Source organism: Protomyctophum bolini (assembly GCF_963924005.1).
Source record: "Protomyctophum bolini genome assembly, chromosome: 7".
NCBI classification, from domain to species: domain Eukaryota; kingdom Metazoa; phylum Chordata; class Actinopteri; order Myctophiformes; family Myctophidae; genus Protomyctophum; species Protomyctophum bolini.
Genome location: NC_137868.1, coordinates 30,064,536 through 30,089,668, shown reverse-complemented (window position 1 = coordinate 30,089,668; position 25,133 = coordinate 30,064,536). Strand labels below are relative to the sequence as shown.

The 25,133-nt window shown below is 43.5% G+C and overlaps 1 protein-coding gene across 1 annotated transcript in view; it reads left to right on the top strand.

The window, feature by feature from the left end:
- Positions 1-25,133, top strand: part of dnah5 (dynein, axonemal, heavy chain 5) — a gene marked incomplete at its 5' end in the record, with an annotated part of 130,147 nt that overhangs the window by 99,632 nt on the left and 5,382 nt on the right. Inside the window, 13 exons of the mRNA XM_080768878.1 lie at positions 219-374; positions 5,569-5,751; positions 7,449-7,553; positions 8,326-8,464; positions 8,807-8,921; positions 10,802-10,992; positions 14,393-14,514; positions 17,643-17,792; positions 18,307-18,552; positions 19,012-19,231; positions 20,612-20,817; positions 21,542-21,745; positions 24,701-24,916. Of these exons, the coding sequence (XP_080625004.1) occupies positions 219-374; positions 5,569-5,751; positions 7,449-7,553; positions 8,326-8,464; positions 8,807-8,921; positions 10,802-10,992; positions 14,393-14,514; positions 17,643-17,792; positions 18,307-18,552; positions 19,012-19,231; positions 20,612-20,817; positions 21,542-21,745; positions 24,701-24,916 (2,253 nt within the window). The remainder of the gene's footprint in view (positions 1-218; positions 375-5,568; positions 5,752-7,448; positions 7,554-8,325; positions 8,465-8,806; positions 8,922-10,801; positions 10,993-14,392; positions 14,515-17,642; positions 17,793-18,306; positions 18,553-19,011; positions 19,232-20,611; positions 20,818-21,541; positions 21,746-24,700; positions 24,917-25,133) is intronic.

Sequence of the window (25,133 nt, the reverse complement as noted above, 5' to 3'; positions counted from 1 at the left end):
CATGGGCAATGTCATATCTGAAGGATATAAACATACAACTTAAAGTTGTATAAAGAACAAACACAATAAATACCTCCCCCAAAGATTTCAGTCTTCATCACTTACCCGCTGCTGTCTGCTCCATGGTTTGAGGAGCATTATCAGGACCAAACTTACTTTGACAAAATTAAACATTTTGTAAAATAAAATATTAACTGTGGCTCTTTTCCTGGTCCCAGATAACCTCATTGAACCACAAGTACTTCAGGAACCACCTTGAGGACGCCTTGTCTCTAGGTCGTCCGCTGTTGATTGAAGATGTGGGAGAGGAGCTAGACCCTGCCCTGGACAACGTATTGGAGAAAAACTTCATCAAGACAGGCTCCACTTATAAGGTAAAGTAGCAGAATAACTCTTCATACTAGGGATGCACAATTAATCAGTAGCATAATCGGAAATTGGCCATGAATAAATAAATAAATAAATCTGCATTTCATTTGTGTACTGTCATTCAGTTTTGAAAACAGACACTTGGACAAGAGTATAGGCTATTTATTGATTGAATACTTTAATAGGCTTTGGGCCCCTAGGGCCTATGCTTGTTTCCATTGTGGTCCTCTGTATAATATCGGAATCGGTCAGAATTGGTATCGGCAGATATGACCCTGCAAATAATCATTTGGGCTAATGCATGAGTTTATAATGAGATGTGGTAATAATGTTCATGAAGCCCCTGGAAGTCTCTCACTATTTTTTTATGTCTTCTGTTCACTTGAACAAGCGAGAGAGTTTAATTGATTTCACTGCTGATAAAATGTTTGACACAGAAGAGAGTAACCATTCATGTTATGCTATCTCCGCTAATTAAATTGATTTCATGCTACAATTCATATTTATTTCATTCATCAGTATCATCCTCTAGTCTAGACGCACGTCGCACGCACGCGCGCGCACACACACACACACACACACACGCACACACACACACACACACACACACACACACACACACACACACACACACACACACACACACACACACACACACACACATCTTGAGTTGAGAATTCTTAACTGGAGGCATTTTATTTTACTCACGCTCATTAACGTGTCTCGAGTCTTGGTTTCATCTGATGCCAATTAGTGAGCAGCCGATCACAGCAGCTGGCCCCTGTAAAAACAACACACACACACACACACACACACACACACACACACACACACACACCATTGTGTTTGCTAGCAAGCACGTGTTAATGCACTTCAAGACACGTACAAAAATACTGATCGGCTAAGGCCCTCCGGCTGCCAAGATAGAGGTGTCAGTGAAGGCATCAACACCTGTCTCTCTCTCACATTGGCTAAAATAGCCAATGTGCAAGCTCACAGCGCATCGCAATGTGAGCTCGTAGATCAGCAGTTTTTTTTCGTTCTATTTTTGAAGTTTCTTGAATTTATTTTAATTTGTTTTAAATATTTTTGAAAATCTTTGCCCATAATGACATGCCCAAAATAGAGACGCCAGGTGGAAAGTGGTTACGTTCTATAAGCACATATTCTGGTGTGAGGGTTGTGATGGCTGAAGGGGAAAAACCGCCTAGATAATTAGAAGCTTTACCGTCCGTGAGTAATGACAGCTTAGATACAGCAAGTTGATAAAGAGGCTGAAAAAAAACCCATGTGAAACCAACTAGGCTGGGTGCCGGATCAAAAATGTGACATTATAATAATAAACAAGAATTGATGATATAGTCATAATTACCAGCTGCGTTATTATATCTGCAGAATTGTGCTATGAAATGTAAATATCTGTACATATTGTGTGTGTAGACCTATAGAGAGGATCTGTCTATAGGTGCATGACTTTGTAACTCTGAGAGTGTAGCCTACTACAAATGGAAGCAAAGGACCCTTTTATAACAACTAGAATTTCGCCCGGCTTCGCCGGGCTCATCCCAGTGTCGTTGCAATAACAGAAAGTGTTTTTTATTTCTCATAAATACGCAAACATGGTGAAACAACTACAGTCACAGAGAGCAGTGGCAAGGTAGCTGCTGCCTGCTAACGATGCAAACAACAGCCTTGCCTGTCGTGTGTGTGTGTGTGTGTGGGGGGGGGGGATAGCACTAATTTTCGACATTTTACTGTGTCATAAATATGTACATCTGTAGCCTATATTGTGATTACATTTGACCGTACATTTGACTCTTGTGTTATATTCTTGTGAAATATTCAGTAAAGTATTGTGGTGAAATATTCACCCCAAGTTGATAAGATATGCAGAGAATATAATAGCAAGAAGGCCCAGTTTGAAATGCATTAGGCCACAGACCCCCATTTGATACCATTTGCTCTCTGGGAAAATCAGGGTCCATTTGGTTCCATTTGTATGCTCTTGGAGTATGATGACTGTGCTAACAGTATTATCATCAAATATGTCTCAGTTTGAAGATTCAAAAAAACATATTTCATATGTGTGAGCTTGTAAAGTCGAACGTTCAACCTAGAGACAGTGTTGCCAAGTCTGATCATTATAAGCTACTTTGGACTTGTTTATCTATTGGTAGTCCTTGACATGGAAATGTTTGAGTTCCACTGCTCTGAAACAACATTAGACAACAAAGTGTGACAGTCAACACTATAATTGATTATTTTAAGACTAATTTCCGGACCATTTCTGATTTACCTACTTTGAACTGGCCTATTAACATTTTTATAGACCTGGTTGCTTGTTTCACTCTCACATCCACGATATGTGGCAACCCTGGTCCCTGGTTTGTTTTGCGTGTGGATGTTGTTTTGTGTTGCTTTAGCATCTTTAGCACAGTATCTATCACAGGGTGCAGCAGCTGCTGCTGTCATGAAAACGCAAGTTTCTGTCCCAGAAGCTCACGTTAGGTCTGCGCACACTGTACGTTGCTATGGCAAGCTGTCATCAAATGCTGCTAACGTTGTGGTCAGCACTGTTAGCATGTGTGCTATCAGGCAAAAGCTGAGATAGATATAAAACTACTGGCCAAAATGTCATACAAAACACAACCCCTCAAATCGGAATGTGATTGTGACCTACAGACCATCATGATTTGCTTGCTGGACCTATAAATAATTTATTTGCATTAAATTGCCACTCGCCTTAGCCTGCATGCCTATTCTGTGTCTCTGTGTGTGTGTGTGTGTGTGTGTGTATGTGTGTGTGTGTGCGCGTGTGCGCAAGACAGACGTGCGTGTGTGTGCAGGCTGAGAGCTGCTGACTGTGATTGACGTGTGAGCTGGATAAATCAGTGAGAGTTGGAAAAAGCGCACGCAGAGCCAACTCGCAGGCAGTGCCTCAGGCCAGATGCCTGAGAATCGGCACAGGATTCTCTGGGTCACCAGTGTTGGTGTGACACACACGGCTTCCACATTTAGCTTCATACTGGGTGAAAGTGGCGTTCCAAAAATTATTTTTCCCCTCGGAATTCTTATTCACAATGAGATGGAGTTGAGGTGTTTGTGTTTGCTTGCTGGAGCTATAATTAATGTATTTGCATTAAATGTCCACTCGCGCATCGAAGTAAAAAGCAAGATGGCCGATTGTGAGACTGAAAAGTAGCTGTGGGGGCGGGCCTGGAGGGCCTATGAGAACACGGAACAGTGTTGCCAGGTTTGCGAATTGTAAGCGAGTTGTAGTGTGTGTAAGTAGCCTGGTTAAAAGGCCTTGTTTCTGCCCGTGTTGGGGCAACAGAACATGTCGACCAGTTTCTGTCAACCGCTTTTGGTCAGGTGACCAACTCCACAAATGTTAAATTAGATAAACTCTGAGACTGTACAAATGGACTTTTTTGGGTCCGCGGGTAGAGCGGGGGTCCCCACGGAGGTCGGCCTGGGGGTCCGCGGTAGTCTGCGTGGGGGTCCGTGGTTACAGTGGGGGTCCCCGCGGAGGTCGGCGTGGAGGTCCACGGTTACAGTGGGGGTCCCCACGGAGGTCGGCCTGGGGGTCGTCCGCGGTAGTCTCAGCGTGGGGGTCCGCGGTTACAGTGGGGGTCCGCGGTTATAGTGGGGGTCCCCACGGAGGTCGGCGTGGGGGTCCGCGGTTACAGTGGGGGTCCGCGGTTACAGTGGGGGTCCCCACGGAGGTCGCGTGGGGGTCCGCGGTTACAGTAGGGGTCCGCGGTTACAGTGGGGGTCCCCACGGAGGTCGCGTGGGGGTCCGCGGTTACAGTAGGGGTCCGCGGTTACAGTGGGGTTCCCCACGGAGGTCGGCGTGGGGGTCCGCGGTTACAGTGGGGGTCCGCGGTTACAGTGGGGGTCCCCACGGAGGTCGCGTGGGGGTCCGCGGTTACAGTAGGGGTCCACGGTTATAGTGGGGGTCCCCACGGAGGTCGCCGTGGGGGTCCGCGGTTACAGTGGGGGTCCCCGCGGAGGTCGGTGTGGGGGTCCATCATGTGTACTGCAGTACACATGATGATGGGTCCATTTGGTTCTATTTGTACACTCATTTGAATTAAATTACCTGTGTATGAATTCATAAATTACAGACTACATTAAAACCACACCTTCTTCCCTATGCACAACTTGGAGCGGACAATAATGTTAATCTCGTCTTCATCGCGGACATACTCAAAATAATGCGAATACTTCCAAGTAGTGAATGAAACGCTTTGTGGTGGCGTTGTCTCCTCCACCTCCTCCATGTTTAGTTTGTTTACTTCTCTTGCAGTTTAACAACACGAGTCACACACTAATTTGTTGTATCTGATACTTTACATACTGTACAGACGAGTGTGCATCGTTTCCGTATCCGCCCTAGATCTAGACCGCATCAGCAGCCTGCAAAACAACTCCATCTCATACCTCCATACCATTATAAATACACACTCAAGCCCAGTTCCACCAAGGCTCGTGAAAATAGTAAGATGTTACTTTAGGAAAAAAGTTAATGTAATATATTATTACATGTATAGTTACGTTTCTAGTTAAAAAGTAATAATATACCTGAAATTAATATTACTTTAGTTACTTGACAACACATGGCAGCCAATGAGAAAGATAGGTTTCTACTACAGCAAGTGGGTCGTGAAAGCCAAGGCGATAGAAAATAGAGCAGCTGTGCTTACACAGCAGCTGGTAAAAAGAGCCTGCACACCAAACTAATGCTCCCAAGTGTATTGGTTACTTCATTCTTCATTACCGATACTGTACATTTGGGAACATTTATTTGGTGTGCAGACTCTTTTGTAAGCTTAATACAGAAAACACACACATTTTCACTAATACCTTTTCTTGTTCACAATATGTCTTCATGCTGTTGAGTATCAATAAACATTAATAGATTTGAGGAAAAAGGAAAAAGAACTGGAAATGCTCTCATATATTTTCAGACCTCTGCCAATGAGGCAGCTTGTCATAAGCTGCCATGCACACTGGCCTGTCCACTTTTCTATTTAATATTTTCGTTTTAATGTCATCATGGTTTTGAAATACTAAGCACTGCCAGAGCGCCTTTGGCCATATACTTTTTTCCTTCACACTCGGTACTGTGGTTTATTTTGAACTAAAGCAATATTATATAACAGATGCGTCATTCTTTCCATTCTCTCCCACTTCCAGGTGAAAGTTGGAGACAAGGAGGTGGATGTGATGAAAGGCTTTAGGCTGTACGTGACAACCAAGCTGCCTAACCCAGCCTACACCCCCGAGATCAGCGCCCGCACCTCCATAATAGACTTCACGGTCACCATGCGAGGTCTGGAAGACCAGCTACTGGGCAGGGTCATCCTCACAGAGAAACAGGTACATTTGCAGGCAGTGCCATACAGATAATTGTAGAATCATTATGTTTTGATGTGAATGACAGGACTTGGACATCTCTGTATTGTATTAAGTTAGACTCCAGTGATAAGGGACTCATCCAAGCACCTGAGGTTGAATTGTTGGTGTCATGTTGTTGTTGCCCATCGGCCATTGATTTTACTGTAATGGGGAATAAGGCCAAAGATCTGAAGGGTCTGGTGGAAATGTGAGGAGAGGCTGGTGTAACTCCGGGGAAATAAGAGCTAGGAGTGAACACCTAGAACCAACGTCTCACACTTCGAAATGCCGACAGTTTCTGCTACTGGAGAAATCCCTTTTTTTGGGGGGTGTGAATGATCCTATAGGTAAGTGAGAAAAACATTTGTTCTTGACAGATAATCATTAACCCTTCTTTCAGATTTTTGTTCTTTTTTCTCCCAATTTAGTCATGCCAAGGTGTTATATAAGGTGTTTCATATAGTCCATGTGAAGCACTGCAGAGTGAGGTATGGCTGTGTTTCATGGTCCGAGTGGAGAGCTTTCTTCCCTTTACACACTCACAACTCGTCGTAGCATATAAGCTTGTACTATTTTTGGCTAATATTCCCCGAAGAATATTGGATTATGGGGGGTGAGTGATTAATACGTTTCATTGATTAAATATTTATAGAACCCACAGACAGACTTAACGACTTTCACTATTAAATGATATGCAGATCTACAAGCTCGCAAGCATTGCGACCAGTGGGGCTTGTTGATCACCGTTTTCCGCAGTTTTTTCACGACCCTCTTGTATGATAAAGTATAGCGGTAACCAGGTGTTTCAGTTTGGGCCTTGCCATTGATGTAGGGAAATGACCCTCGTCCATAAGTGTTGCTTTTTTTTAGCAGTGAAGCACATAGCACTCAGAGACCATTTAAAGCTGCATATTTCTGACAAGCTCTCCCTAGCTTCCTATCTCATTCTGTATTACTGTATTACTGTACGGCTCTACATTCCCTCCGCCAACCTGGGGAGTGCAATGGACTGACCTCATGCTTCCTTCAGTGCATGGACCAGGATTACTGCATGTTTTTTGTGAGGGTACCCTATGGGACACGGAGAGAACATGCAAACTCTACACAGAAAGGCCCTTTTGCCAACCCAACCTAGGGTATGGGCACTGAGGAGAGAACACGCCCACAACGTCCCCTGTGGGAAATCCATTTTAAGAGTCTTCTTTTTTTTGTCTTTTTTTGTCTTTCATCTATGTCCGTGAAACTGTGCAATTATTCACTTTGACTTGATATGCCAGCGCCCACGCCGCCCACCCACCAGCGGCCAATTTGTGTCCTTTCTGTACGGTTCTCTTAGATTTAGACAATTGACTTTCTTTACTTTTAGTTAGGATTATTCATCTCAGGAGAGCCTTACAGACTATGAAAGTCCTGCTATGGGTGAGCTTTAGACTCATGGTTATTTAAAGTTTTGCCATGCTGAGACAGCCCTAAATAGGCTTTACTGCTGCTTTAGGGAAAGTAGATTTGTACTCTGAGTGGTCTAAAGTTGCTGCCAGGCTACACCGCAATATCCAGAGCAGTACATTAAACCTGAGAGTGTATTTACCTTTTTTGTGTGAAAATCATCTTCAATCTCTGAGTACTATTGTGTTCTATTGTATACTATTGATGTGTCTAATATCTGTATCTGACCTCAGGAGCTAGAGAAGGAGAGGACAGACCTCCTGGAAGATGTGACAGCTAACAAGAGAAAGATGAAGGAACTGGAGGACAACCTGCTGTATCGACTTACAAGCACACAGGCAAGCAATTTTATCTAAAGCAGCTGGTTCTCAAACGTTTTCATGTCAAGGACACCCAAAATATGTATTTGGCTGCGGACCCCCAGCATTTAAAAAATGTTTGTGCCAAGGTCCAGGGACCTCCAGCAAAGTTGAAATGTTCGCTTAAAATGTTCGCTTTAAAAGATCTACAAGCTCTAGGGCGTCATGAAGCAATGCCATTATGAGCTTGTATATCTGCTATGTTTTAATAGCCAAAGTATGATTGTGACGCCATATTAACTCATTTGGCATCAGGACAACATAGATTTTCTCCATTTCAGTTTCCAGTTTGTTAAAAGCTGTATTTTAATTTCTGTAACCTAACAGTATACCTTTGCTTTTAGAAGCTTGTCAAGACAGACGTATGAAATGGATTCTATCTGTACAAAAACATGAGACTGGAGCTAGTTTCAGTGACTTGATTCAAAATATATAAAATACATAGTTTCACGTAAGGTTGAGCTTGTAGATTGACTATCTTCGCTCACTGAACTTATAATATATTTAATATTTTTGCAGAATGTTTGCTTATTATTATCAAAAAAAAATATATACTTTTTTTTAAAGATTTGTTTTAGGCTTTTCTGCCTTTATTGATAGATACAAGTGAAGAATGACAGGAAAGAGGGAGAGAGAGACGGGGAGAGACATGCAGCAAAGGTCGTCATGAACGGGAACACGCAATGCACTGTCAGGACAGAGCTTATATGTGGTTACATTTTAGTTTTTTTCCTAAATTCTTCTTGTCCAGGGATCACTAGTGGATGATGAGAGTCTGATTATTGTCCTTGGCAACACCAAGCGCACAGCTGAAGAGGTCAACCAGAAGCTGCAGATCGCTGCAGAGACTGAGATCCAGATCAACGCTGCCAGAGAGGAGTACCGCCCAGGTAGACATGATCAAGGATAGAATAATAAAAGCGTTTGGGGGGATACGATTCTTTTAACAAACAATTGGCAAGCCAAACACCCTGTGCATCTATCTCTCCCCCCCCCCCCCCCCGCTGATTGGTTCCATTGGTGACACATCTGCCAGCAAAAACCTAATTTGCTGGCACTCAAGCCTGGCGACACCAGGCTTGCTGATGTTAATCTGTTTAGCTTCGCTGAAAATCTAAATGTTTGATATTCATGTTTGAGTCTGTAACATGAAATTATTGTGTTAACTTCTTTTCACTTAGACATTAAACAAAACATCTAAGGTGACCAAAATATGTGTCTTTGTTTCCTAGTGGCCACCAGGGGCAGTATCCTCTACTTTCTGATCACAGAGATGAGCATGGTGAATGTCATGTATCAAACATCTCTAAGACAGTTCCTGGGACTCTTTGATCTTTCTCTCGCCAGGTAAGGGAATTTGTTTAATACCTGTAACATGGCATCTCTCACCTGCATGTTACTCTCCCAGTGTTTGGAAAGAAATGTAAGGACAAGCCGCATAGATGTGTGTAGCAATCACACATCACGTCATTTTGTGAAACATTGCCTGGCCTTTTACTCTTGTTGCCACAAATGATGCGTAGCTTGCGAGCAGAAGTATAAGCAGAATACACTTGAGAGGTTCCACACATGCGTTTTACCATGTGGTTGTATACACTGTTATGCAAGACCCATATGTCATTCACTGACGTGGTGGACTTGGTCCACTCCAAATATAATATTGTGCAACACAAATGTTGTGTCAAACCATGTGACTTCCATTGGAAATGCATTGGGGCAAGATGTAAACAAACCCCTTCATACATATAGCATGCATCGATGTTGTATGCTAGATGCGAAGGTGTGAGTCAGGCCTAATACGATGTGTCAATACACATGGATGACATAAGTACCATACCATACGACACAGTTAAACATAGGTACAAATGCGTTCAGAAAATCTATTAAAATAGCATGTAGGGTTTTGAAACCACGGGGCAGAGCACGGTGAATATAGTGATTTCAGTGAAACTAGGGGGAACCATAATGCAGGGAGAAAAGATGGGTTTTAAGTCTAGATTTAAAATGTCTAGTGAGTTGGAATCTCTTACGGTTTGTGGGAGAGCATTCCAGAGACAGGGGGCACGATGCGTTATTTTATTGTGGTGTGTGACTGTGAGTTTTCCAGTATCTTGGGAGCGTAGAGGTCGTATGCTTTTATTAGGCTGGACATGTAGGGTGGAGCAAGTCCATTTAGGGCTTTAAATGTCAGGAGGAGCACCTTGAAATCAGCTCTGGCCTGTATGGGTAACCAGTGTAATTCTATGAGTGTCGGTGTGAATTTCCTTTCCATTGTTAGTACTCTGGCTGCAGCATTTTGGACAAGGCCATTGTATAGTGATACAGTACAGTATGTCCTTTGCATTTACAGTATGCTTATCTAGCACTTTCCATTGTATGCATATGAGAGTAGAAAATGAGGCAAAACTTTGCAGAATTATAACTTTTCTTTGGAAATAATGGAAACATGTGAAGCTTTAGACTAGAGCTTTAGGTGTCTCTTGTTGTTTTTAACTTTAGCAGAGAGTTGTACATTTAGGTACTATATTTATTTCGTTTGTATTTTGAGCTGTGATTTGTCGCTTTTAATTGATTGTTTTTTACTTTGTTGTACAGCACTTTGTAACTGTTGTTTTGAAAAGTGCTTTATAAATAAAATGTACTTACTTACTTACAACTGATTGGTTGATTGTGATCAGCAATCTCACTTTGGCCAGTACCCTACTTTAAATGGTTGAAAGGAAGTGATACATGTCATGTATTGTTATAATACAGGATTACAGGTTAGTTTAGGTGTTGGTTTGGGGGTGAATAGTTGCTTAAGTCATCGATGTCAAATGGTTAACACTGAAGTCCTCCAGCTGCAGAGATATGATTGACTGTACAAAGTTTCAGTGTCTCTGTGCTATTAAGGAGCTTCTATGCGATGGTAATAATAGATACTTTCTCAATTTGAATACATAATCTACATATCTGCTTATTTACATATCTGCTGTTCTTGCCATTTCTGTATTTAATATTGATGTGATGGCATGCTGTGTCATGCTGGCATTGCAACCAGATTAGGTGGTGATCTCATGCTGTGTGTCGTATCCTGTGTTGTATGGCTTTTGCATAATTCATCCATTCAATGTTGTGAGCTTGTAGGTCGGCTATTCTTGAGCATGACTCGAGCCTAATGTGAAAAAAGCGCTTTTAATGAGTGTGCCAATTAACTGTGATGTGTACTGTCGTTCCATTCCAAACAGATCATGCAAGAGCCCAATTACTAGCAAGCGCATCGGCAACATCATCGAGTTCATGACCTTTGAAGTGCATAAGTATGCGGCGCGGGGTCTCTACGAGGAGCACAAGTTCCTCTTCACCCTGCTGCTGACCTTAAAGATTGACATGCAGAGCAACAGAGTCAAGCATGAGGAGTTCCTCACACTCATTAAAGGTCAGAGGTCAATGGCTCTATTGTCCCTTGATATCCCTTTCTGTCTGACATTGTCTTTTTTTTCTTTTCCTTTTTTTATCTTAAGCACTTAAACCAGTGGTTCTCAACCTATTTCATTTCAAAGTCCTCGCCCCCCATGTTTGATATGCAATAGGCGAGGGCTAAACTAGTTACAAACCCATAGGCTACATTTTTCAGCCCTGGTGAACCGACGTTGAGAAAGAGTGACTTATCGGTATACCCGTACATTAACCAGGGTCAGACGTCTGTCACTGGCTCCCCTGTCCACCTAATCTCTAAAATATCAAATCTACAAGCTGGGACAAGGAGCTTTTTGGTAAATGAGCTCCTTTTATGACATACCCAGAATAGGGACGCTAAGGTTCATGTGGTTAATATCTGTCTCACTCAACCTCATACATAACAGTATTATTCTCTGAAACCATTTGATTATATTATGGTGTGGCTCCTAGGGGACGAGCCATCTAGGAGAGGGTCTGTGTGTCTGTCTGTCTGTCTATTATGGTGTACAATTTACAATTTACAATTTAGGCATTTAGCAGACGCTCTTAATCCAGAGCGACTTACATTAAGCAAGAACAAAAAGCATGGGAATACATCACATAAAAACATTTATCATGAAACATGTGTAAGCTAAGAAAGTAACAGTGGAATATCTATAATGAAACTATACATATAAGCTATACATCTATACTACTATGCTACACATATGTACTATGACGTGCTATGACTACATACAATGCACTTATGCTGTCTACATAACATGCTATAAGTCTGTATCAAATGCTATCTAAGTCTACAGAATTGCTATCTAAGGGGGTGGGGTAAGTGCTATGGGCCATGATGGAGTCTGAAAAGGTGGGATCTGAGTGAGCGGGAGGGTTTGTAGGGTTCGATCATACTTGCAAGATATGGGGGAGCCATACCTTTGGTTGCTTTGAATGCCAGCATCAGAGTTTTGTATTCTGTGCGGGCAGCGACCGGGAGCCAGTGGAGGGAGTGGATGGCTCCTAAGGGACGAGCCATCTAGGAGTGTGTGTGTGTGTGTGTGTGTGTGTGTGTGTGTGTGTGTGTGTGTGTGTGTGTGTGTGTGTGTGTGTGTGTGTGTGTGTGTGTGTGTGTGTGTGTGTGTGTGTGTGTGTGTGTGTGTGTGTGTGTGTGTGTGTGTGTGTGTGTGTGTGTGTGTGTGTGTGTGTGTGTGTGTGTGTGTGTGTGTGTGTGTGTGTGTGTGTGTGTGTGTGTGTGTGTGTGCGTGCGTGTGTGTGTGGCTCCTAGGGTCCGAGCCATCTAGGAGAGGGTCTGTCTGTCAGATCCCTTCACTGTCTTCCCTCCATATTTGAGCATAACTGATGTCATCAATATGATCATGTCGGAGATCCACTAGTCATTTTTGAGGGGTGCTAGCCAATCAAACACGATGATTTGATTGGCTGATCACCCCATAGCGATGATTTGATTGACTGAGCAAAGTACATATTGAGGATAAAAAGTGAAGACGCTAAAAGTGATTGGCCGGAATGACTGATTGTGATGATTTGATTGGCTGAGCATGGAATGTGATGTATGATGATATACTGTATGTATGATGATAAGAGCACTATAACTATAGCTGCAGCCAGACAGCGGTGTTGTTGGGCAGCCTGTACTGCTCAGTTCACACGGGTGTGATTTCCGAGGCTATGTCCAGCTTTAGGTGTACTGTATGTGCAAACACAAACTTTGTCCTACACAAACTTTGAATGCCATTGACAATGAATGGACAATTTTGAGTGTTTGTGTAAACACAAACATTGCGTGACACAAACATTGAAGACAAAGGTGAGGACGCAAATTCTGATTGGCTGGAATGATACGATGTATGATGATGTACGACGTGGGTCTCTGCCAGGCCGGGTTGTCTACCCAGGGCTGTGTCAGACGTGGGTCTCTGCCAGGCCGGGTTGTCTACCCAGGGCTGTGTCAGACGTGGGTCTCTGCCAGGCCGGGTTGTCTACCCAGGGCTGTGTCAGACGTGGGTCTCTGCCAGGCCGGGTTGTCTACCCAGGGCTGTGTCAGACGTGGGTCTCTGCCAGGCCGGGTTGTCTACCCAGGGCTGTGTCAGACGTGGGTCTCTGCCAGGCCGGGTTGTCTACCCAGGGCTGTGTCAGACATGGGGTGCAGCTCCACTGAGCACAGATCTCTGCCAGGCCGGGTTGTCTACCCAGGGCTGTGTCAGACATGGGGTGCAGCTCCACTGAGCACAGATCTCTGCCAGGCCGGGTTGTCTACCCAGGGCTGTGTCAGACATGGGGTGCAGCTCCACTGAGCACAGATCTCTGCCAGGCCGGGTTGTCTACCCGGGGCTGTGTCAGACGTGGGGTGCAGCTCCTCTGAGCACAGATCTCTGCCAGGCCGGGTTGTCTACCCAGGGCTGTGTCAGACATGGGGTGCAGCTCCTCTGAGCACAGATCTCTGCCAGGCCGGGTTGTCTACCCGGGGCTGTGTCAGACGTGGGGTGCAGCTCCTCTGAGCACAGATCTCTGCCAGGCCGGGTTGTCTACCCGGGGCTGTGTCAGACGTGGGGTGCAGCCATCCGGACAAAATGAAGCTACAGGTAGCTGGAGTAGCTCTAGGACTTGTCATCGTACAAATGTACGTCATATTTGGCGGACATTCGACCTAATTTCTCCTTTCATTGTCAATGGCAAATATGAGGACGTGTGGGGACAAGATTTACGTCATATGACCTCCTGCCCACTACAGCCCAAATCAGACCACGTTATGTGTGCATGAGCAAGCATGTGCACCTCAGTTCACTCATTAAACATTAGTGTAGGTAGCATTTTCCAACATATTTTAGAACTATAACAAACTACATTACATATGTTTCCTTCTCTTCACCCCCAGCAAGTCGTATGATGTGTATTATTTAGATAAAGGAGAGTGAATTTACTCAAGGTTCAAGTGAATTTTGAGCGTATTGGCTGAAGTTCACTGAAGCGTGGCCGCAAAGTGCTCTATGGGGATAAAAGCCAAGCCAAAGCAACTGGCAAGACCACAGGCTGCTACAAGACCACAGGCTACCACAAGGCAAGCACACATGCTTCACCATCTGTCAGGCCAGGCTAAGTGCAGAGACAAAACATTGGATATGGGACTATTTGGTGCATAACGAACTACATTCCGAGCGTTGAATAGAATGAATGTGTAGAACTTTAAGACAGATAAGCATCCACATGTTTTATTAAGCTTTGTTTGGTCATTAGCACAGCTTGTTAGATATTATAGTATCAAAGAGATCCAATACCATAGATGACAATTCCTTAACCACACTGTCACTGGTTGTGTGTGCGTGCGTGTGTGCGTGCGTGTGTGCGTGTGCGTGCACTGCTGTATACAGGAGGTGCTTCTTTGGACCTGAAGGCTTGCCCCCAGAAGCCCGCTAAATGGATCCTGGACATGACTTGGCTCAACCTGGTTGAACTCAGCAAGCTCTGGCAGTTCTCCGATATATTGGACCAGGTAGGCTACATGAATAAAGCAGACACACACAAACTACACGCATGCATGCAGGTCTGTGATGATGGCTCACAAGCATACACCCGGCCTAATGGGAATCCAGATGTGCACTGTTTAAGTTCTGTTGAGTTCTCCCATTTCCATACGGTGTGTGTGTGTGTGTGTGTGTGTGTGTGTGTGTGTGTGTGTGTGTATATATATATATATATATATATATATATATATATATACTGTATGTGATCTGTACGTTACTGCTGCTGGAGGCTTTCGTCTCTCATTAAGTGTTTTTCACGCCTTTCTCCTTCACTCTATTCAACATGTCAATATGATTTCAACCTCGTGTCACTACATCAAACACAAGCACACACACATACGGACACGCGTGTGCGCAAACACACACGTGCAATTCAAGCATGCATGCACACATCCCATGGAGGATCACTCCAGCCTGTCAGAAGATGCCTTTATACATATCAGAAACTGACCCTCAGGCTCTAATATACGCATGAGTGCGCACAGTTGACAGGATGGTGGCTCACAGGGGGGATGCTCTGTGCTACGGTATGTGAAATTAGCTATGGAGAATCAATCAATTACCTTTGGCTGAGTGTGTGTGTGTGTGTGTGTGTGTGTGTGTGTGTGTGTTGTGTGTCTCTTTGTATGGGAGTGTGTGCATGAGTAGGCAATTCCACGTGCATTCTCGTGGAGGTGCATACCGTCTCTGTCAGGAGGAAACCTTGTATGTCCAAAACCGATAACGTTCACGACATGGAAAAAGGAACACGTGTCTCAATGGTTCCATCCATCCATCTTCAACCGCTTATCCGTAGTCGGGTCACGGGGGAAACAGCTCAGACAGCTCCAGACTTCCCTCTCCAGAGCAACATTAGTAACTTAATTCTGGAGGATCCCAAGGCATTCCCGGCAGATATTGGAGATATAAAACCTCCAACTCATCCTTGGTCTGCCCCGGGGTCTCCTTCTAGCGAGACGTGCATCGAGGACCTCCCTAGGGAGACGCTCGAAAGGCATCCAACCAGATGCCCGAACCACCTAAGCTGGCTAAGCACCCGTCTAAGAAAATAATTTTGGCCGATTGTATCCGCGACCTTATTCTTTCGTTCATGACCATAGGTAAGAGTAGGAACAAAGATTGCTCGGTAGACAGAGAGCTTTGCCTTCTGGCTCAGCTCTCTTTTCGTCACAACAGTGCGGTACAGCGACTGCAATACTGCCCTACCGCTCCGATTCTCCGGCTGAGCTTCTTCTCCGTCCTCCCATCACTCGTGAACAAGACCCCAAGATACTTAATCTCCTTCATCTGTGGTAATGTCTCATTCCCTTCTTGGACTGCACAATCCATCGATTTCCTGCTGACAACCATGGCCTCAGATTTGGAGATGCTGATCCTCATTCCAGCTGCCGTACACTCGACTGCGAACTGGTCCAGTGAGAGCGGAAGGTCTTGCACCGATGGAGCCATCAGGACCACATCATCTGCAAAAAGCAGTGAAGCAACTCTTAGCTCACCGAGCCGTATACCCTCTCCGCCAACAACTTTGCCTCGAGATCCTGTCCATGAAAATCACAAACAGGATACGTGACAATGGCCTGGGCCGTGGATCAGCGGTCCAGGCACCTTGGCAGGTAGCCCGAGCCTGGCAGTGTGCCGCCGGTTCGACACACAGGCCCACTTAACCGTTCACTTAATTTACTTTCAAAATGAGCAAAAATAGCCAGTCAGACACAATGTGTCGCGATGTGTGACGCCTTAGTACAGTGAAGTAGGGCATTCATTCATGAAATAGAACAAAGAGTTGAAAACTGCTCGATATGTCTGTGACTGTGAATGTATGCGTGTGAAGATCAGGCAGGAGTGGATTAACAGTTATTTGTTCAATTAAATCATTTGTCCAAGAAGAACCAGGGGAGACAGACGGAAATAGATCTAGGATGATCCCCAGCTGTGTGCGTTTGTGTGTGTGTGTGATCCCCTGTTGTGTGTGTGTGCGTGCACATGGACCCATGCTGACATGGACACATGCTGGCACACGCACAAACACACACAAGTAATGCCCAATTTATATTTTGCACCCGACTGGTAATCCAGTCGCAGTGTGCCGTGGGTTCGACTCCCGAGCCCGACATGGCCTTTACTGCATGTCTTCCCCCATCTCTCTCCCGTTTCCTGTCAGCCTACTGTCTGTCCCTTCAAAAAACCAATAAAAGGCGTAAGCCGCAAAAAATATCTTAAAAATAATAATAATAATAATATTAGATGGGATAAAATAACTGGTTCAACCCCAGTGGAAAAGTACCACACACATTTATATATACTGTATGCAGTCACGCTCATATTGATTTATTTATTAAAAATACTGTACAGCAGTGGTTCTCAAACTTGTCAAGAACGCTATCTGAAAGGTTTTTTTGTCAGGGACCACCACCATACAAGATTTGTGTTGCTAAAATGTTTCAAGCATATTCCACACATTTTTCTCTTTTTTTCCCAGAGATGTTTTGAAAATACTAGCTAGTATAGTGCCACAAAATAACATGTTGTGAGCTTGTACTGTAGCTATTTTCAAATAGGCTGATGTGTACACTATGTAGGGTTAAACTGGCGATGTTGTATTGACAAATTGTGATTCTAATTTTGGTCCTTGAGGTCAACACATCCTACTACTGAATGCAATAATCTGGAACAAATTAATGTTCTCTGCGATGGCAATATGCCATTCAAATGTTCATGTTGATGTGGATGTGCTATCTGCTATGCCAAGATATCATTCATCCATCATCATGGCCCTCAGCAGCAATGGTCTTTACATATGGATATGGAATCCTTCCCAAGCAAGTATCTCTGAGTAATACTCAGGTCAGCAGAATGCAGACCTATTTGAACTTGTGGAGAACGTAATTCAATAACTCTCACTCAATTGGCTCCCCACAGAATTGATTTAAAAGTGTAACTCCTCCTAGGTTTAGCCTTCCAATCGTATCGTGTGTGTGTGTGCCATGCACCTTGCGGATCAAGCTTCTCATGCACTCCAGAGGCTGAACCTGACTGATGTTTGTGAACACGTGTTTATTTTGTGTGTGTGACATTTTACTGTATATCATTATCTCAGATTAGTCGTAATGAGAAGCAGTGGAAAGCATGGTTTGACAAGGAGGCTCCAGAGGAGGAGGTGGTGCCCAACTCTTATGATCAGGCTCTGGACTGCTTCAGGCGTCTTCTCCTCATTCGGTCCTGGTGCCCTGACAGGACCATCGCACAGGTAAGAGAAGTGTATGTGTGTGTGTGTGTGTGTGTGTGTGTGTGTGTGTGTGTGTGTGTGCGCGCGTGTGCACGTGCATGCACGTTTTTATCTGTCCTTATGATGTCCTTATCCTAAAAGTGCTAGTTTGTTTTATTGAGAGGAGATGCTTTCCTGGATTTAATGGGTTAATTAATTGACAGATGCAGATATTTTTTGAGTGAAATCCCAAATGTTTGCTTGCTTTTGAGGAAGTTTTGGTGTCATTATTTTTGTTATCTCAAATGTAGCAGTGAGAATAAAAACTGGGTCGGAACCCTGGTTTTTGTGGGTCGCGAGTAAATTCCGATACCTCTTTATTATTTTGTTTCCTACATTATGTTCTGAATTATTAGTATTTCAAAAGATTTTCCAAAAGATTTTCCAAAAGATTTTCCAAAAGATTTTCCAAAAGATTTTCCAAAAAATCCCCAAAACTATCTATCTCTCTCTCTCTCTCTCTCTCTTCCTCTTCCCCACCTCTCCTCTCCATCAGGCCCGTAAGTACATCATGGAGTCAATGGGGGAGAGGTACGCTGAGGGGGTGATGCTGGACTTGGAGAGCACATGGGAGGAATCGGATCCCCGCACCCCCCTCATCTGTTTCCTGTCCATGGGATCCGATCCCACGGACTCCATCATCGCCCTGGGAAAGAGACAGAAGATAGAGACCCGTTACGTCTCAATGGGACAGGGACAAGAAGTCCACGCCCGCAAGCTTCTGCAGCAGACCATGGCTAATGTGAGTCTGGTGTGAGTTCACTCATTTTAAATTGATAGGTACTAGGTAGGTCGGTAGGTAGGTAGGTAGGTAGGTAGGTCGGTAGGTAGGTAGGTAGGTCGGTCGGTAGGTAGGTAGGTCGCTAGGTAGGTAGGTAGGTAGGTAGGTCGGTAGGTAGGTAGGTAGGTAGGTAGGTAGGTAGGTAGGTAGGTCGGTCGGTCGGTCGGTCGGTCGGTCGGTCGGTCGGTAGGTCGGTCGGTAGGTAGGTCGGTAGGTAGGTAAGTACAGTAGGTGGGTGATGCACTCTGTATCTTGGCAATAAAATCAAGGTCGCGCCTCTCAATAAGCTCTGGTCGCCTCAATCTATCATAGTATCATATAGCATAGTTCCATCCCATCCAATGCAATTTTAGGTTAACCTAAAAAAACCTACCTTAACAGATAGGACAGGCTTAATAAATGTGATTAATCTGTCCTTAGGGTGGCTGGGCCCTGCTCCAGAACTGCCACCTGGGTTTGGACTTCATGGACGAGCTGATGGACACAGTGACCGAGACGGACACTGTCCACGACAGCTTCCGACTATGGATGACCACAGAGGTCCACAGACACTTCCCCATCGCGCTCCTGCAGATGTCCATCAAATTCACCAATGAACCACCTCAGGGCCTGAAGGCGGGCCTAAAGAGGACATATGGCGGTGAGCGGGCAAACATTATTCTATTGATTTTGCAATTAGAGGCGAGCCACAGCTCACTTTGACACTGAAGTTACTTGATACTGTATGTAACAGGAAACTGTGTGTGTGTGTGTGTGTGTGTGTGTGTGTGTGTGTGTGTGTGTGTGTGTGAGATAAGACATTGATGTGCATGCTGGACAGTGTGTCTGTCTTCGTGTGCGGTCTCAGTCCCCTGGGTTATGTGGAGACACACACAGACAGACTGATCTTATCACCTTGAATGGATTGTGTAATCATTGGATAGATTGTATGTACCTGGGGGTAAAAGTCATGAAGGACAAAAGATCTTATGCAACCTAATGCAATCGAACATCCAGTTTGCCAGCCTCTAACTAGCAGCTTATATAGATTACTGTTTTTCATTTGGCAGTTAAACGTGAACATTCATTGGTAGGCTATATATGCATTTATTTTCTTAACAATTAAGACCCTTAATTAAAGCATTTGATTTCACCTGATGGTCTGACCAAATGTCATTATGTTAACTAATGGCCCCTACACACTGTAGGAGTTTTAAAGTTGTCGGCGAGTCATCAGATCGTTATGTATTTCACACTGCAGGAGTCTTTTTTTTTAATCGTCTGTCATTATATCGTTTTGGCTTTCACACTAAACGACACAAACACACACAGCGCACGAGGTACAAAAGTTTGCTCTGCACTGTTCCGATGCGCTTTTATCAACATTATTCAAGTGAAATGCGTTGGTTTTAAATAAATACAAAAAAAGGAAAGAGGCCGCACAGCTCATGTGCTATAAACTTTATTAAAACGTTTCGGCAAGAAGGTTGAAGCAGGTTGCCTTCTTCAGGGTATGACAAATAAAAACTAGACTAAATGTTAGGGAGGGACTAGTGGAGAAGAGATCCTGTAGAACTAAAAGACAAGTCATATTAATAATAATAATAATAAACTTTATTTATATAGCACCTTTCATGTCATAAAATGCAACGCAAAGTGCTTTACAGGGCAACAGAAAACACAAACGTAAAGTAACAATTAAGCAAGCAAAAACACAGCGGCCTTGGCTTAAGACAATAAAAAACAATAGCAACGACGCTATTAAGGCCCGACAAAATACATTTTAAATCGACTAAACTGAAGGTTATGCAATAACCGTGGTTGTATAAGCAATACTAGCAAGCTGTTTGATGGCATATGGAGATATGCTTCCCATAGAGCAAACGTATATAACCAACTGTATATTTAGTCGACTAACAATAAAACATTTCGGATGACTAAAATATATGACTGAAACTACATAGAATTTCATACAAAAGACTAAAACTAAATGAAAATGTGCTGTCAAAATCAACACTATGTTGTATGTCCCCACATACAGGTATAAACCAGGACCTTCTGGATGTCAGTAACATGGTGCAGTGGAAGCCCATGCTGTACGGAGTAGCGTTCCTCCACAGCACCGTGCAGGAGAGAAGGAAGTACGGCCCCCTGGGGTGGAACATCCCGTACGAGTTCAACCAGGCCGACTTCAATGCCACCGTTCAGTTTGTCCAGAACCACCTTGACGACATGGACATTAAGAAGGTATGGGATTTAAGTAGAGGAAAGCCTCATTATGATCCGTCACGGCACGTTGTGAGCCTACAGGAATGCTATTCTCGGCACGAGACATTATTATTAAGTCATTATTAAGTATGTTCCCAACCTCCCTCATCTCCATTCATTTCTTTCAGAATTTCTCATACATAAATAATGGGTATTTTTTTCATTAGTCTGTGTTTTTTACATAGGCTGTGGCCCTGTCCCAGTTTAATTAAAGAAGCACTGCCATGGATCAGCCATGGGAACCCTGCTGCCATGGAAGAAGATTATTTCTCATTTTCAGACATGAGGATGCACTGATATTTGCCTGATGAGAGCAAAACTGTACGAGTGCTCTTTTCATTATGAATTCCCATCTGCCCCGAGGGCATGTGGATGAACGTGCTATACTGAATGATACAGAGCAGGATAATCATTAATTATTAACATAATTAACATAATTATGATAGATATTTTAATCACCGTACCTTTCAGTCCGGTGTCTCTATTCTTCAGGCACACCTGCCTAAAGAAGGACGAAAGCTTCCAATAAGATGTTGAGATACTTGCAGAGAGTTAATGAGTGTTGCTGTTCGTTTTTTTCACCCTGATACTGTGTTTAATTTTTTTATTTGATTACATTTTTTTAAACAGATGAGCGTGGTTTAGTTTACTTTTCTGTTTGACTTACTGTAAGTAAACCCATGTGTGTACTCTCTGTCTCTAGGGCGTGTCTTGGAGCACGGTGCGCTACATGATTGGTGAGATCCAGTACGGCGGCCGTGTGACTGACGACTACGACAAGCGTCTGCTCAACACCTTCGCCAAGGTGTGGTTCAGTGAGAACATGTTTGCTCCAGACTTCTACTTCTACAAGGGCTACAGCATTCCTAAGTGCTCCAGTGTGGATCAGTACCTCACATATGTCCAGGTGAGAGCACAATAAAGAAAGAAAATAAATTATATAATTTTTCACTATAGAGGGTATGTGCATGCATAAAGTGAGTGGCAAAGTAAGTGGCAATCCTTCTGTGTGGATGTATGGGCTGTCAAGGCCAGAAAGTAGTTTTCTTGACACTCAGTAGGCGTTCCTGCATAACTTCCGGTGCATACCCCAAATCAATAACCACTTATTTTTTCATCATTTTGTCATAACAGTGTTATAAAATAGTGACAGCCTTTACTGCATGTCACTCCCCCAATTCCTGTCAGCCTACTGTGTGTGTGTGTGTGTGTGTGTGTGTGTGTGTGTGTGTGTGTGTGTGTGTGTGTGTGTGCTGAAGCAGTTTCATTAAAGCTATTTTCATTGTGATGGATGGTCAAAGCTAGCGGGCTCTGCAGGCTTGTGCAGCTCTGCAACGCCTCTCAAATGACAAACCAAGCCTTAGAGAACACACACACACACACACACACACACACACACACACACACACACACACTGCAATTTGAACTGTGTGTGTGTGTGTGTGTGTGTGTGTGTGTGTGTGTGTGTGTGTGTGTGTGTGTGCGCGTGTGCATGTGCATCCCCACATACTATAATCTGTAATTCGAAATGAAATGCAGAGCGGCGGGAAAGCCACTGCACTCTTTAAGATAAAATAAATGAGCACGCCACAGAAACAAACACCCTATTATTATCCCCTCCCACCACCCTGACACAGTGCATTTTCTGCTTGGCTCTATCTGAAGCTGTATTGTGATGAATGTTTGGGGAATGAGCTGTGCCAATGAGGGCATTCATCATGCTGCCCACTACAAGCTGCTGTCCATCATTTAACCAACGGGCTAGTGAGCAAAACTTGCTTTGTGCATGTCTGTGACAGGCGCGACCAATTTACCATCCCGCCCCGGGTGTATGCAGCCGGCAGAACTGCACGGCCTGATATTCCTAAAGTAACCTAACTAAATGATGCTTAAACGGTTAAACCTAACCTTATTCCTAATCTTAACCTAACCCTATGCCTAAGCTTAAACCCAGTAAAACTATGTCTAACCCTAAACTTATTTCTAACATTATTCTCAGTAAAACAAAATAAAGAATACAAGAACTGCGGCACCGAGCGGTCGGTGTCAGGTCGGGGAAAAATAATCGAGGGCGAGATGGATTATGGGCGACTGTACCTGATACCCTTTTTTCGTTTATTTTATTTATACAGTATATGTCTCATTTTAATGTACACCATGAATTTTAAGACACATTCTGTAGTTTTCACTGTAAGATTATGTAGTTTTCACTGTAAAAATGTGAACATCTATTTTCAAATGACATGAAACTAGCACGACTACAACATTTACATTTTAACAAAACCTCATACCTTTTTGTCAACTTGCCAACCCGATTTTGTAACTGGCCCTAATACCAGTGATCCACCCATTGCTACCATAATCCTTCCATTGATAACAGTAAAATAAACCAGTCATTGATACACTGATACTTCCATTAATACTACTAATCCCCAGTAATCCATCAATTGATTGATACCATTAGTAGCCATCGATATTAATACACCCATTTAATACCACTAGTAAATCCTTTGTTAGTCCAGTAATGCCCCCATTACTAGTAATGCAACCATTGACTCCAGTAATACATCCTTTGATACCATACATCAATGGTCTTACCTGCTGCACTAAAATGATTTCTACCACACAGACCACAGGTGTGCTCATTTCATACAAACACTGAGACTGTGTGTTTGTGCTAATTGCAGTATGACCTGTCAGTTTCTTAGCAGCGAAGAAAGCTTGACCTGCATAGCAACCGTTGCTAAACTATTTGGATTGGCATTGGAAAATCGCTGGGATTTAGTGAAGTGCTAATTATTCTGGTTTCCATGCACTTTTACTCCACTACATTTATTTGAAAACTTTAGTTTCTAATTGCTTTGTAGATTTTGATTATTATCACAAAACATACATTAACCACTTACAGTATACCCCTACACCCCTACAGTATACATTTTGGCTATTTGAAATAAGCACACAATGCGTTGCGACTCATTGTGAACTTATAGATCTGATATTTTATACGATTTTCATACGTTTGAAAACTTGAAACGGGACATTCTGCACAATGAGTACTTTTACTTTTGGTACTTTAAGTACATTTTGAACTCCGGACTTTTACAGTTGTAACAGAGTATTTCTATATGGCAGTATTGATACTTTTGAGTACTTTTTCCACCACTGCTCACGTCACAGAGTCAAATGAAGTTTTCGTGCAGCACAGCTGCCGGACAGTGTATCGTGTTCAGCTAACGCAGAGTTGGCTTTCCCTCTATCATTTTCAAATGTCTCACCCAATCTGAATTTAATCAATCATGGTTTTAACCAGGTATGACCCCAATTTGCAAAAATACTAATTGAAAAGAGCAAGTTAAAATTCCCACAATAACACGTTTTTCCTCATCTGAGGTCAGGTTACACATTTAACTTTTCACAAGTGGCCCCCTAACTAAATTCATCCAGCTCATTGTGAAGTCATGCTGCTTCTCTCGACAGTTGAGATTCACATCCTGGTTCAAGGGCACTTTCAGAGGCATTAGTTGCAAGCATCTAATTAGTTGTTTCTGCGGTCATACTAGAGCAGGGGTCCCCAGTAGGTTACTGACAGTTTGTCAGTAAAGTTGAATAACGTTCCATAATTATTATTTTTTAAATTATTTCAAAAGATTTTTCCAAATTTTTTTTTAATCTTTTTTCAGAAACTAGAGGTTCAGGCAGCTCTGCCGCCCGACACCTACACTGCCGATCCAACGATATGTCTGAGTCATAGTGCAAGCTCACAATGTGTCACATCGCAACGCATATGTTTCACTAGTTTTGAAATTAGATGTCCAAGTACTATACATTTGGTGAATCAAACGTGAATCTTTTGCTCCTGCAGGGCCTACCAGCCTATGACACTCCAGAGGTGTTTGGTCTCCATCCCAACGCAGACATTACCTACCAGAGTAAGCTGGCTAAGGACGTGCTGGACACCATCCTTAGTATTCAACCCAAAGACAGCTCCTCGGGAGGAGGGGAGACCAGGGAGGCTGTGGTGTCCAGACTGGCTGATGATATGCTGGAGAAACTGCCACCCGACTATGTACCGTTTGAGGTATAGTACTGTGCTGGTTTTGTGTTTGTGTCCCCAAATCAGAGTGTGAAGAGAAAGGAAGAAATAGACACTAAACAAAAACAAAACAAAAAAAACGGATATGGATAGAATGTTAACATTTTCAGCTAAAATCTAAAATCATCATCACATCTCTGACAATGTCAGCTCAATATTGCCACATGACTCTTACCTGTCGGGCAGAAACTGTATGCTACGG